General features: G+C 46.1%; 1 protein-coding gene across 1 annotated transcript; it reads right to left on the bottom strand.

Moving 5' to 3' along the window:
• Window positions 1-10,973: 10,973 nt before the first annotated feature.
• Window positions 10,974-14,579, bottom strand: LOC124691791 (nuclear transcription factor Y subunit C-4-like). Its single transcript, XM_047225061.1, has 2 exons — window positions 14,439-14,579; window positions 10,974-12,317 (listed from the first exon to the last, which is right to left on the bottom strand). The coding sequence occupies exon 2, from the start codon at window positions 12,274-12,276 to the stop codon at window positions 11,506-11,508; it is 771 nt and encodes a 256-aa protein (XP_047081017.1). The 5' UTR covers window positions 12,277-12,317; window positions 14,439-14,579; the 3' UTR covers window positions 10,974-11,505.
• Window positions 14,580-14,840: the final 261 nt, after the last annotated feature.

Below are 14,840 nucleotides of genomic sequence, written 5' to 3'. Positions count from 1 at the left end.
GACGCCAAGTTATTCCCTTTCTGCGTCTCCTGCGCCCCTTGATTTCTCTCCTTCTAGCTGCAGGAACAAGATCGGATAAAAAGGAAGAAGGGTTAACCATATTCATGGGAGCTCCCGTGCATCATATTAACTGGATCTAGCTAGGGCGCATTCATTCTAGTACTTGCCACAGAAAGAAATCGCTCGAACCATATTAGAACTATACAATTACAAGTATATCGAAATTTCCACTCAGAAATTAGAACTAGCCAGATGCGGCCCTCTTAATTTGCCAAAAACCAAAGAAACAAGCTAGTCCAAGCTAATTATAAAAGAACACACTCAGAAGTAGAAAATTTCAACTGATTCTGCAAAGAAGAAATAAGCATTCTTTTTCGTACTGATCATAAGGATGGAGAGACAGGAGGGGGAGTAGCTAGTAGCAGTGGTGATATGCGCATTACCTTGTGCAGTTCTTGCTTCAAAGGCTAAGGCAGAGGTGCAGAAGGAGAGACATATATAGAAGGAGAGTAAGGTGCAGTACTACTACCACTTGCTGGCTGGCTAGCTAGGTCTACACTCTCCTCACGTCATCATGCCTGTACAACAGGTCAACAGTCCAAGTAATCGAAAAGGTAAATGGTCAGCAGTAATAATTAGCTAACTGGCAGTGAATAACTATCTTTTGCTTGCATTTGTTTTGTGTGTTTGCTGCCGTGGTTGTCCACTTGCGATGTTCTGACACACGTTTTGACTAATTATTTCCTTCATAGGATTACTCTCTCCGTCCTCCAATAAATGGACATCTAGCTCTAAACTTTGTTCACAAAAGAGTGTACTCCTATCTTTCCAATGCACTTTAATTGTTTCTCTCTCATCGCACGGAAATCAAACCCAATAATATTGAGCACATGTTCTCTTTGTTTTCTACATGCACTTAGGCTGCTCATAGTGGAGAGTTACTTAGATTAGTAACATATGTCATGTTAGAGCAAGGTTAATAGTATAGCCACCATAAGCCATGTGTCATGTCATTTGTAGCTAATATAGAGCCAACATGTATAATAGTGAGCTATAATCATGTACTACTTTATCAATGGATGACCCATATTTCACTCTCACAAAGTGCCTAGGAGTGCGTGCTAGAGCTGACTCTTGCATGAGAGCCCACTCCTCTTCTCTCTCCTCCTCTCTCTCCTCCAACTAAGCATAAATATATTATTTTAACCCTTATAGCCAGCTGATTAGGACTTATTATACTTGCTCTTACTAGTCTAAGTTACTACCTCCATAGTGGGTAGTAACTTAGATATGGTGTCATGCAATGTGTCATTAATTATGTTGTAGACTCATATTGCTTTGAAATGTGTGATGTTATGGTAACATAGCTAGTTACCACCTCACTCTCTTTCTTCATTTATTGGTATGTCATGTCACCAAAATCCTTTGAGATGTGTGATGTTACCACCTATGTTACCCCCACTATGAGCAGTCTTAGCTCATTGCAGGTGAAATAATTAAAGAGGAGAGATGCATATTTTCAATGCATTTTTACTCCACTTCATAATTTATCTTGGAATACCCGCATGTACACTTATTTGTGGACGGAGGGAGTACACACAAATAATGCTCAGTTTACGTGCGCTCTAACAGATACTATAAAATTCCGTCCCTTAAAACGTGTAGCATGGCCATTGAGAGGTTGTTTTGAGGTTTGAAAATCATGCGGTAGAACAGAAACCATAATCAAAACCGTAATTTTTTTAAATGCACTGGCGGCAAAATTAAGTGAACTGCGCAATGAACATACATAGATCATAAAATTAACATAGTTCTACTGCACACATCGACACTTCATCCGCCAAAGCCACCGCTCCCCGTCATCGGAGTAGCGTCGAGGTAGTCCTCGGGCAGGAGATCCTCCTTGTACGCCTCTTCGAGCCTCTCGGTGACGGCGATGGGGGAGCATGCCTCGCGACGGCGCTGGAGCTCACCGCAACCACGAGGGAGGGAGGCGGCTCCATGCCGTGGTTCGTGTATCGGTGGCGCCTGCGAACTTGTTGTGCGGTGTTCAACCGCACCGCATGTGCGGCCTCCTCGGTGAGCATGCAAGGCTCGGCGAGGGAAAGCACGCGCTCGGCGGGGATGCCCACATCTTATATGACGAGGATAAGTCCACCGGCCACATCTGCGAGCGGTGCTTTTGGATTTTGTCGGATTTTGTCGGAGACGCACAGAAACAACGGCTAGAGGTGGTGGTACAGATGGCAACGATGATGGGGAGACAAAGAGAGGGTAGGGGGTTTGGCTGGTTGCGCCCTTTATTTTTAGCGGCTTGATGGCAGGGAATACGGTGTATTTTATTTTGTTTAAGGGCCAGATTATTATACGGGCTATGTTTGAGCCCTAAAAACTGTAAACCCGCCGAAATAAAAGCATCACTGCTAGAGTTGCTCTTATATTTTTGCTCTCTTTCTGGAGCATACCCTAGCCTGGTGATCAAATCTCTGCAAACATTTTCATGTGTATTAGTCTAAATTTCAAGATCTGAATGTTCTGCAATAATGAAGGTTACACTCAACCCGGTCACTAGTTAATTGGGAGTCAAATTATGACCACAGTCCACATGAGCATGACCAGTGCATGCAATGATACAACCTGCGAGATGCACGAGAGACTTTCATACGCTGCAGGCCACACACACAAACACACAAAATTCAGACGCTGCACAACTATGTTTGCTTCATGTAGCTGGCTAGGCAACGAACGATCTGCATGGCCCTCAAAGGCACCACGGAAAGCAACGTCCTGATGAGCTCGGTGTGTGTGGACGTGTAACCGCCCTCTGACCGTGATGGCCCCAGCTGGCAGGATTCCTGAGGTGGCCTCGGCCAGAGACAGTGACACTTGCCACTGCACCCAAGAAACAAACCCTAGATAGCTAGCAACACCGTATTGACCACAGTGGCTGCATTGCTTGCCTTGATGGGGATTGCCACCTTGTTGCACATGGGGTGCTAGCTGGGATGTGCTCCCGTTTGGGAATGGGGGAATAAAATGTGGCAGAGATTTCCTCTGGGTCATTTTTGGGTCCATCTCCATCATACCATGCATTGTGCCTGCTTGGATATGGTTCATTTCATATAGTTACATGGTTGTTGTTTTTACCTTTTGTGAGGATATAGGCATGTGTATCCTTGCATGATGTAGTGTGAAGTTTCGTGAGGCTTTGCATTTTAATTACTCACATAGCCCATATGAATTACTACTGAATGTAGTCAAAGATTGTGTTTTGCCGTGATCTCCCAACATGGGGATCTCCTCTCTTTATATATCACATGAACAACTTGGGACATAAGCCGGATCACAAACCGATCTCTGGCCGGTCGTATACAACACGTATATACATGGGACACGTTTTATCTCTAACACTCCCCCTCAATCTAAACCGTCGTGTACAAGGTTGAGATTGGACCGAAATTTACGAAGTGCGAGTTGAGTAGCCGGTTTAGTGAACACATCGGCAATCTGATCAGCAGAGGCAATAAACCGAACATGAAGAGCTCCCATGGCAACCTTCTCGCGAACAAAATGAAAATCTATCTCGATGTGCTTTGTACGAGCATGAAACACCGGATTAGCTGAGAGATAGGTAGCCCCAAGGTTATCGCACCATAGAACAGGAGGGCGAGACTGACGAACACCAAGCTCGGTGAGGACAGACTGAATCCAAATAGCTTCAGTAGTACCATTCGCTAAAGCCTTATACTCGGCTTCAGTACTGGACCGAGAAACCGTAGGCTGTTTGCGAGAACTCCAGGAGACCAAATTACCTCCGAGAAAAATAGCAAAACCTCCTGTAGAGCGACGATCATCTGGGCAGCCAGCCCAGTCAGCATCAGTGTAGATGTCCAATGCCGTGGAGGTCATATGCTGAAGATGCAGACCAGTAGATATGGTGCCCTTCACATAACGAAGAATCCTCTTGACTGCCTCATAATGAACAGTCGTGGGCTGAGACAAGAACTGGCAGACCTTGTTCACAGCAAATGACAAATCCGGCCGAGTGAGCGTGAGATACTGAAGACCGCCAACCAAACTTCGGTAGCTAAAGACATCAGCCGGACCAAGAGGATCACCAGTATGACGGGATAGCTTGTCTGTAGATGACAATGGAGTAGTGACCGCACGACAATGCTCCATGTTGGCACGATGAAGCAAATCAAGAGCATATTTGCGCTGAGTAAGAACCATCCCTCGAGGTTTGTATGATACCTCAATTCCGAGGAAATAATCAAGGCGGCCGAGATCCTTGATAGGGAAGGTGCCAGAGAGAGTGGCCACCACTCGGTCCATAGCAGCCTGAGAAGACCCAGCAATGACAATATCATCGACGTACACAAGCATATAGATCTGAAACCCATGGTGATCATAAAAGAACAAGGAGGTGTCGGCTTTACTGGACAGAAAACCCAGCTGAAGGAGGCGATCACTGAGGCGAGCATACCATGCACGAGGAGACTGCTTGAGCCCATACAGCGCTCGCTGAAGCTTGCAGACATGGTTGGGAAAACGAGAATCCTCAAAACCAGGGGGCTGCTGCATATACACATCTTCGGCAAGAAATCCATGAAGAAAAGCATTACTGACATCCACGGGACACAGCCAAGGAGAGGACCAGCCGAACTGTAACCGGTTTAACCACCGAACTGAAAGTATCATGATAGTCTATACCTTCTTGCTGTGTAAAACCACGTGCCACCAATCTAGCCTTGTGCTTATCCACGGAGCCATCAGGACAGAAACTTCGTCTTAAAAATCCACTTACTACCGACAATGTTCGTGCCAGGAGGTCGAGGAACCAAAATCCAGGTCCGATTAGTGATGAGTGCATCGAACTCTGCTTCCATAGCAGATCGCCAAGCCGGTTCAGTTAACGCAGTACGATGTGATGCAGGAGTAGCCAGAAAAGCGCCACGTCGATGTGGATCATAACGGACCGTGCCGTCCGTGTACTCCTTAGGCCGATGAATACCAGCACGATGTCGAGTGACCATGGTGTGCTGATCTGGCGCCGGATCAGAGGGCATCGGCGTGTCTGGCGAGGAAGACGTACTGGGCAATGAAGGCGACCCAGTGGACGAGCTCGAGGACGGCCCGGGATCCGTCGCCCCTGAGCATGGAGGGGACGGAGGAGAGGAAGGCTCCTCGGGGTGGACCGGCCCAAGAAGAAGAAGAGGCCCAACTCTCGGCGAGCTGGGCTGACCATCACCGGCCGCAGACGGGGTAGCGGGCGCGGGCGACGTAGCTGACGCGGGCGACGAGGCATGCATGCCATGCACGTCGATCGGTACATGCATAGGAACAGCAGAGGAAACACCAGGAGGGTCAACTGGCAACAAGGAAGTGTCATAAATACGCGTGTTAGTATTCTGAATAACTGGTTCATGCGAAGGAAACGCGACAGGTAACAATTGTGAGATGTCAATAGTAGCACCCGGTGTAGCATAGGGAAAAACTTTTTCGTCGAAAATTACATCTCGCGAGACATATATTCTACCGGTGCTGCGATCGAGACACTTATAGCCTTTATGCATAGGACTGTATCCCAAGAAGACACACATCTTGGAGCGAAATTCAAGCTTGCGAGAATTGTACTTTCGCAAGCTAGGCCAACAGGCACAACCGAAAGTGCGTAGGAAAGAGTAGTCAGGGGTAACCTGGAGAAGGCGTGAGACAGGAGAAGTGTTCTCAAGGACAGGGGAGGGCATACGATTTATGAGGTAACACGCCGTGAGAAAAGCTTCGTCCCAATAACAAAGAGGAAGAGATGAGTGAGCTAGTAAAGAAAGGCCTGTCTCTACGAGATGACGGTGTTTGCGCTCAGCAATCCCGTTCTGTTGAGATGTGTGTGGACAGGAAACACGGTGAGAAATGCCAGTGCGCTGAAAATAAGCATGAAGGCGATGATACTCCCCTCCCCAATCGGATTGAACAGCGCGTATTTTGGTGTTAAGAAGACGCTCAACATGATTCTGAAAAGTGTAGAAGATGCCCTCAACATCAGACTTGTGCTTGATGAGATAAATCCAGCAATAGCGACTGTAATCATCGATAAAACTCACGTACTCCAATACTTAAAACCCCCAGAAGAGGGTAAAGCAGGCCCCCAAACATCAGTGTGCACAAGCTCAAGAGGTGAAGAAGTAACACTCGAAGAATTACTATAAGGTAATTGATGACTCTTGGCGCGTTGACACGCGTCACAAACAAAAGATTCGAAACGCGAAGAACAAGGCAAATCATTGGACCTAACAATATTTTGAACTACTTTATTTGACGGATGTCCTAGACGCTGGTGCCACTGGGAGGGCGTGATCCTGGCACCGGAAGAAGCATGACGACCATGAACGGAAGCTCGATCAAACGGAAGAGGGTAGAGACCACCACGACTTCTACCTCGCAGAAGGATTCTCCGCGTTGCTTTGTCCTTAACAAGAAAGAAGTATTTATGAAACTCAATGAAAATGTCATTGTCACACACGAGGCGATAAACGGAAAGCAAATTTTTGCTAATATCAGGGACATGTAGAATATTGTTCAAGGCAAGGGAGCGCGAAGAACTAGTTAAACGAGAATGACCAACATGCGTAATAGACAAACCTGTGCCATTGGCGACCTGAACCTGATCCTTGCCGTGGTAGCGCTCGTGTGCGTGGAGGCGTTCGATGTCGTTGGTGTAGTGGTCGGTGGCGCCGGAGTCCATGATCCACGAACTACCCTCGTGGAAGGTGGATGTAGAGGCAGCGTTGGGCGTCGTGCCCCCATATGTCGCATATCTGACACTGGGGAAGGTAGCGGCGGCTGCCATTGCCACGGCCACGTCCTCGGTTGCCCTGCGCATTGTAGCCATTAGCACCACCGCCAGTGCGGTTGCCACGGTTGTCCTGGTAGCCACCTCCGTAGCCACCGTTGTAGTGGTGGCCGCCACCACCACCACCTCCAGCAGGTTGCTGCTGTTGCTGCGGGCCACCGTTGGAGCGGCCGCCGTTGCCGTTGAAACGGCCGTTGCTAGGGGTGTTGTCGAACGGACGACCACCACGGCGCCCCTGATCACCGCGCCGAGCGGCGGAGTTTGCTGACGAAGAGAAATCACCGGCCTGAAGATTCTGCTCGTGGATGGACTCGCACGAGAGCAACATCGAGTAGAACTCGGAGACGGAGATGGACTGGCCGGTGTTGTTGAGGACGGCGAGTGATTGCTAAAGGCCTTCGAACTGTGAACCAAGACCGACCACCATGTAGTTGATCAACTCGTCGTCGGAGACGGGGCTGCCAACCATAGCCAGAGCGTCGGCGAAGCCTTTCATCTTGTTGAAATAGTCGGTGGCGGACATGTCGTGCTTCTTCAGCGTCGTCAGCTGACGCCGGATCTGACGGACACCTGCCCGATTTTGGGCGGAGAACATGGCGACGAGGCAGCTCCAGACGGCAGCGGACGTATTCCGCCCGACCATCTGTCCGAGGATCTCCTCAGCCATTGACCCGAGGAGGATGGCGAGGATGCGTTGATCTGTATACCACCAGTGAGCATACGCAGGGTTGGGCTGCGTGACGGCGTCCGCCCCGGCGCCGGTGGTGATCGTCGTCGGCGGTGCTGCACAGCTACCGTCGAGGAAGCCGAGCCAACCTTGGCCGGCAATGTTGGGGATGACCTGCGTCCTCCATAGCAAGAAATTCGTGCGATCAAGGCGCACTGTTATCGTGTTGGTGTACGAGGTGGGAACGGATGTGGGCACAGAGGTGATCACGCCGGCAGGTGCGGAAGCGGAGAGAGAGGAGGAGGTGGCGCCGGCGGTGTGGGATACCTGCAGCGAGGTAGATGTCATCGCCGCGAGAGAGAGACCCGAGATCGGGAACGCGCTCTGATACCAAGTCAAAGATTGTGTTTTGCCGTGATCTCCCAACGTGGGGATCTCCTCTCTTTATATATCACATGAACAACTTGGGGCACAAGCCGGATCACAAACCGATCTCTGGCCGGTCGTATACAACACGTATATACATGGGACACGTTTTATCTCTAACAAATGTTACATACTGTAGCGTATGATCGACCAAACATATCATTTAAAAAAATATTTTCATGTGGATGAAGTCATGGGTCAAGCAGGGATGCACTCGCAGTATGCTTTGGTTTTCATTGTGCCTGCTTCGATACGGTTCATTTCATATGGATCCGTGATGTTTTTTAGGCGATATCGATCCATGCATGGAGAGTTGTCAAGTTTCACGAGGTTTTGATTTTAGTTACTCTTATATAGTGCATATGAATTGGCAATTCAATGTTAATTATTGCAGTGCATTTTGACAAGACGTGCCATTTTCGTTTTCATTTTCATTTGGATCAAGTCATGGGTTTTCTTACTTTGGCAATGTCATAGATTCTGAGGCGCAATACACTCAGATTTTTGGGTGTCATCAGGGTCAACTCCCTATATAGTATCTCAAAATTCTGATCAATTATTGTAAGTTCCGTTACTCAAAATGGGAAAAGGTTGAATAAAGATTAGAGGCTCGTCGGTTGGAACACGTAGTATCTACCTTCTGGTGGACCGCTTGTCCTTATCAACTTTGTTCTCTGCATTACGTTTTCTATATGGATGTCGTTCTTTCAATCACCAAAGGATGCGTTACAAAGGTTAGATTATTTCAAATCGATATTTGTTTCTAACAAAGTATAGTAAAAAGGAAGAAGTATCGATTGTTCGGCTAAAGGGAACGTTGCTTTCCTCCCATAAGACCAATGTTGTTTACGAGTTTAGGATCTTGAAGTAAAAAATATTACACTCCTCGGTAAAAAGGCTATTCACACCTCGTACTTAGGATGATACATGAAAAGATCAACCATGTGGTTAGTGTGAAGGTTCCAAAGCGATTTCACATATCCAGGTGAAACCTATAGACTCTCACTTCTAAATTGGTCTGACAAAAATTAACTAATTTTTTTCTAGTTTGGAACTTCTCCAATAAGGATGGATTTCATTCGAGGTTATGGGAGGACCCTTGGTCAGGGAATTTGCCTCTATAAGATCAACATTTGTTCCATAGTTTAATATGCTAGAATCTATGGGGTTAGCTTCTCCTCCAAACGTAACCTTTCGGAGGGTTCTAGTTGGTCAATTGTTAGCTATGTGGAATGCTTTGTTGGGTCGACTAGAGTTGGTTCACTTAAGGTGCAAAAGAGTTTAGGTTGTCTAGATCTCTGCAATTGCACTTTAACTTGCATTAATTCATAGTGTCATGCTGATTAATGATATGATTTGGGGAGGCTAAATGGTCCCCTAAAATTTAAACCCTTCGGTATTTGATGAGAGGAGTGGTTTTTGTCTTGACGAAGGATAAAATTGCTAACCCTCATTGGCAAGGACGTACATAATTTTTTTGTTTTTGCCATGATGATGCATGAGTCGATCAAATATCTCCTTTTAATGCAAATTCGTTTGAGGGGTGTGGTCTACTCTATAAGTGGCTTCAAATCTACACCCATCTAGCGATGTCAGCAATATATTTAGTAACTAGAAGGATACCCCGCGCGTTGCAGCGGGAATTTCTCCTATATCTCTATTTTGTAAAAAACAAAAGGGTATAAGTTGATTGGAATAGGATATTATTTGTAGGAACATGCAGGATGCGTAAAATATTTAAGAGGCTAACTTAAAAAAACTGACTTGAAATGGTTATGTAGTTGGCGGCTAAAAGTTGATGATGTGGATAATTGGATGGTTTAAAAAATAGATGATGTGGCTTGCATGTAGAGTATTAATGAATGTTAGTGGGGGATGACATGGAGTAAGTATTGGAGAAAATAAAGTTTCCCCAAATATCTTTACTTCTTCAGGCTAGATATAGTTACCATTGAAGGTTGTATGCCCCAAAATTAATGCATATGCATAAGCTCACTGTATTCATGTTCATGCAAAAAAAAAAATCGTTCAAGTTTCATGTTAGAAATGCTTTCTTTTAAACAATCATGTTGGAATTGAAATGTTAACAGTGCCGTTTCTGAGCCTGTGCACAAACAGCAAACACTGCAAGCACAAAAAAACTTCGTTTCAGAACTGTGTAAGCATGCTAGTTAATTTTTAGATCGTTGCACACGTCCAAAAGTAAATGTTAGTAAATGAGCATTCTCACCCACATTCACACACGAGAGCCAAAAGTAAATTTTCCATTTGCACATTGCATACCTATCCTCGAGGGCTGTCTATATAGAGAAGGATATGGTTTCCATTTATGATGTACTGATAGAGAAAAGAAACAGCCTCTCGTTGCATCATGTGGTGGAGTACAAGTGCAAAACAGTTCACAATAATTGCCCCTTCTTTTCTGCCACTGATTAAGCTTAGGTGGAATCAAATGGCAGCAGAAATGGAAAAGGTTTGTGGTGAGGAGGTTTAGTAAAAAATATTCCAGCAGCCAACACCACTTTACAGCAATGACAGGGCATCGATGTGCCAACTGCAAGTTGTCAGGAAATATGAAGTTTTTTTTTCAGATGAGAGATCATGTGATGAGAAGAAGTTTCGACTAGCACTTTCTGTAAACATGTTGCTTAACTTTGGGTGCAAATTTAATAGTTGTCATAAATGAAGTCTAAATAGTAGTTCCAACAATTCAAGAGACAAGCTAAGAACATCAGCTTGCATGTCTCTGTTAGGTGTACAAGTCAAGCTACGAGCAGACATGATTTGCCGTCCATTGTTCTGTCTTACACATATCACAGTTTCCTCAGGTTGTAGCTTATTAAGTAGCTGCTCTTTCTTCAGAGCTATGAGTAGCTATGAAGTTGGTATTTGCAGTATGCTTATGAACAAAAATCTGAATGCACCGAAGGATAATCTTGTATGAGCGTACTGCACACATGCATTTCAAGACTCAAATGAAATAAGCTGCGAAATGGAAATGTACATGCTCCAACACACGTTTCAACAGTCGCTATGTAAAGCACAATACTTTTATGCCCCCAAGTATTCCTCAAACGGGGGGTAGACAGGCAGTTCTATCTTTTACACACAGGCATAGGATCCACTATGAAGAAAGGAACCAATCTGTTTACCGTGCTGGAGTAGTCTTCACGCTCTGGTGACTACCAGATCAGGAAGGCAGGATTCTTGCAAGCAGGCAGCATGATGATTGGCAAATGAGGCAAACCAGCAGAGGTATGACATTAACCTCCACCAATCTTTTTCTTTTTCTTACAGGGCTCTCCATAGGAACGCATTCGGAATATTGGATTACAGGCTTGGGGGGAAAGAAAGTACTTTTCACTAAATCAGTTGCAAATCAGCTAACAAATCACAATCATTTTCCTACCGCTGTCATACCAGCATCGAAACTACCATCAATAACCCTAAGACCTAATCAGAAGTAACTGTTCCAGCCAACAATGATGGGCATAAATTAACAGAAGCCTGAATTTAGAGGCCTTTAGTTCACGATCATGTCATGACTTCATTGTAACATCTACTGAGACTGCTGCGGCTCTTCAGGGGTCTCGACCTGTTGCCCTTGAGGCTGCTGCCACGCATACGTCGCTGGGTGACCCTGCTGTCCACCATACATCATTCCTACTCCGGGCACCTGTTGCGCTGGCATGTAGTAATAAGGAGGATAGGTATCAGCTGGTGCCCCTACAGCAGGTGGCAAGCCCACCCTCGGAAGCCCAAGGCCCTCCTCCTTCATGTCATCCCTAGGAATGATGTCCACCAAGAAGTCATAGATGTCAGTCCTGGTAATAGCAGCTGCAATGTCATTTTTCTGCAAGGTCCTGCGCTTGTTCTCCTCAGTGTGCATCCATGACCTGAGTGTTAACTCTAAGATAAATACCTCACACGCCTTTGCAAAGACAACAGGAGCTTCTGCAGAGATCATTCGGACATCCTCGTCAGCCTTCATTATCTTTTTTATCCTAGCTAGTGGTAAGGTGTGGTTCTTGAAGTCAGCTGCCTGCTCGATCTCCTCCATTTGGCTAGCCCAGAACTCACGGAGTTGCTGCTGCTGCTGTTGCTGCAGTTGTTGGTGGAATTGCTGGGCTTGTTGATAAACCAGTTGGTGCTGAGCACTGAGTTGAGCTGGATTAGTGGGGAATGGCATTGTTGACTGTGAGCCGGGAGGAATGGCACCCGGAGCTCCAGCTACCATGGTTGGAGGTGGATAGGCACCAGCAGGAGGATATGATTGTGACCCAGCAGTAGCAACACCAATCACAGGCTCAGGTTGCGAGGATGGCTCCATGTGAGATCTTATTCGCCCAAAAATCAATTATCTTTCAAGCTCTGGAGAAAACAGTTGCAGGTATTAATCAACTGGTTTTTCATCTCAATTAATCAGAAAACGGATAAACTACTGGAATTTTGCCAAATATATTGTAGATGAATCTGGACTCCTCCTTATATGACTGAAGCTCTGTTTTAAAATATTTTCAGAACAGATATGAACTCAAGATTTCATCTTGATAGGTCCATCACAGTATTCCAAAGAGAAAACGATTAGCGCCGCACACAGAATAAGTGAAATTAAAATGCAAAGCACCATCACCAACACAGGCAGAAGTGGAATAAAATCAATATGACAATGTAAATCGTAATCACAACTTTCCATCAATCTTGTCACATTATGTGTGGTCTTAAGGCAAATTTTCTTTTCATACTCTATCCAAGTCCAGTATCAATAAATTTGAAAGTGGGTGTACGCACATGCCAACAAACAACAAACAGTATGGACAAATGCAGAAGAGTCCAATTTATGAATTACTTCAACAAAGCAAGTTACATGAATCCGCAAGAACCACACATACAGTTCAGAGCCTCAGACCATCCATGTATAGCATACACCAAACGTCTGAGGATTTTCTGTGCAAGCAGGTCCCCCGGGTGACACGCAAAAGCTACATAAACCCACACCTTCAGTTAGGACTTGGGAGTGTCTACCAAAAGGGTGGTTCTGGTAGCTACATATTCCTCCTAAATTAGTAAGGCAGTGCCATACATTTGCATTAACCAGAAGAAGCTGTGAATTAAGTCAATATCACACCCAGATCCAGATGACAAACGTTATAAGCTTAAATAAAGTCAAAGTGAAGTGACGTGTAAAAGAAAACTTTCTTTATTTCCTGATGGCACAGCTTATGTATACAAACTTTGATGACGGAAAGAACAAAGTTTGTTTAATTAGACCTACTACATCATCAAGTTTGTCACGCACGACCAGGACGCCAAATGATTTACGCTGCCTTCTCATCAACACTTTTCACCATCACTAAAAAATGGCTTATTGTGTCCCTCAAGTAAGCTAAAGGCAGATAACAACTACCTTTAATAGGATATCTTTCAAGGAAAATAGCAATTGGGCAGCTTCAGATCATTCCCATGTATGGCGTGGGCAAAGGAGACCTGGTGTGCGCCGTGTCGTCATGACATTCGGACACAGCTGGGCATCACTGAATACCTTCCAAAACCCAGACTCATAAAAGCATGCAACCAAAAATGTGGTTTCCAGTACCTTGGTATAATTTAATGCTTAGGAGGTACGAAGGGGATGAATCTACGCCAATACTCATTTGTCGAAGCCCGGGCTTCTCCGGAGCCAATCCCAACTAAGCACGTCGCACAGTTAAGTTTGTCTATTTCGCAAGCTTACTGAATTTGCACTGAAGAGTGTGCACAATAAATCTCTGAAGTATATTTGCATGGATAGAAATAGCACACGAAATTGAATACGCCACGTACATCCAGTTTCTTAGCTCTTATATCTACAAGTGTCGAGCCTGTCACACAGTTTAGCAACCTGGAGATAAAAGAACTGTTGTGCAATGTACAATTGCACAGAGTTAGGCTCAGCAAGCTGCCCATGCCTGAAAAATCGCAGAGAAACAACCATACCTACGAGAAAATATCGCCGGACGTAAAACTGAATCTAGCTTAAAATTACGGATTCTCGCTGGGATGCATGCCCTGGAACAGTGCCAACGCTTGGCCAGGGTGATGGACAGATGACTACTGAGGAGTCACTCGAAGAGCAGGGCACCCATAATTTCAGCACAAACAGTGCTAATTTCAACCACGGATCACTCCGGCACGTGCCGCGGAACAGTTCCAAGGCTTGGCCAAGGTGATGGGCTGATGGATACTAACGATCTAACCGACTCCTCCCCCGAAGATCTCCCATAATTCTAGTACGAAAGCTACAAATTTCGCAAGTGAAACCGTCTCCAAATCGCGCTAATCCAACGAACTCGGCAAGCACGGAAACCGCTAACAAGTAGCCCAGGAAGCACACGTAAAACGGGAGAGAAAATTCCAGCCAATCTAAGCACGCATGCATGCAGTGACCGGACGGGATCACGCCCGGCTTAGCCGAGGATTAGGGGGAAAGTGGAACGGAAGCAGGGTCGTTACCGATAAACCGCCGGATCTCCTGGAGGGCGGATGCGACTGCGGGCGGCGCCGGCGAGCAGGGCGGTGGTGGAGGGGGGCCCTACTTGGCTGGTAGATTCTCCGGAGCCCTCGGCGGAGCGGAGGCGGAGAGGGAGACGGGGTCGCCCTTGGTCAAGAGCGAGGAGGAGAAGAGTCAAGGACGGAGAGACGAGACTGCTGCAGTGCAGGGGTTAATTATGGTGATGGGCTTAGAAGCAGGATAAGCCTCGGCCTTGATGATGGCGTCACGTTGAAGCGAGATTAGCCCGGCCCGTAGTCATTGTACAGAACGTGGGCCTCCAATTGCGCGCCGTTTGGGCCTTCGCAATTTTCTTCTAGTTTTTCTGACGAAACGGAGAGTTCAGTCTTTCTCATTCTCACAAA

The sequence above is a fragment of the Lolium rigidum genome, chromosome 2, assembly GCF_022539505.1.
Source record: "Lolium rigidum isolate FL_2022 chromosome 2, APGP_CSIRO_Lrig_0.1, whole genome shotgun sequence".
NCBI classification, from domain to species: Eukaryota; Viridiplantae; Streptophyta; class Magnoliopsida; order Poales; family Poaceae; genus Lolium; species Lolium rigidum.
The sequence above is the reverse complement of the archived record's forward strand: the minus strand, read 5'-3'. Positions and strand labels throughout refer to the sequence as shown.

Bases quoted from the DNA above. Each gene is read 5' to 3' on its own strand.
- LOC124691791 (XM_047225061.1), bottom strand. From the start codon at position 12,276: ATGGAGCCATCCTCGCAACCTGAGCCTGTGATTGGTGTTGCTACTGCT.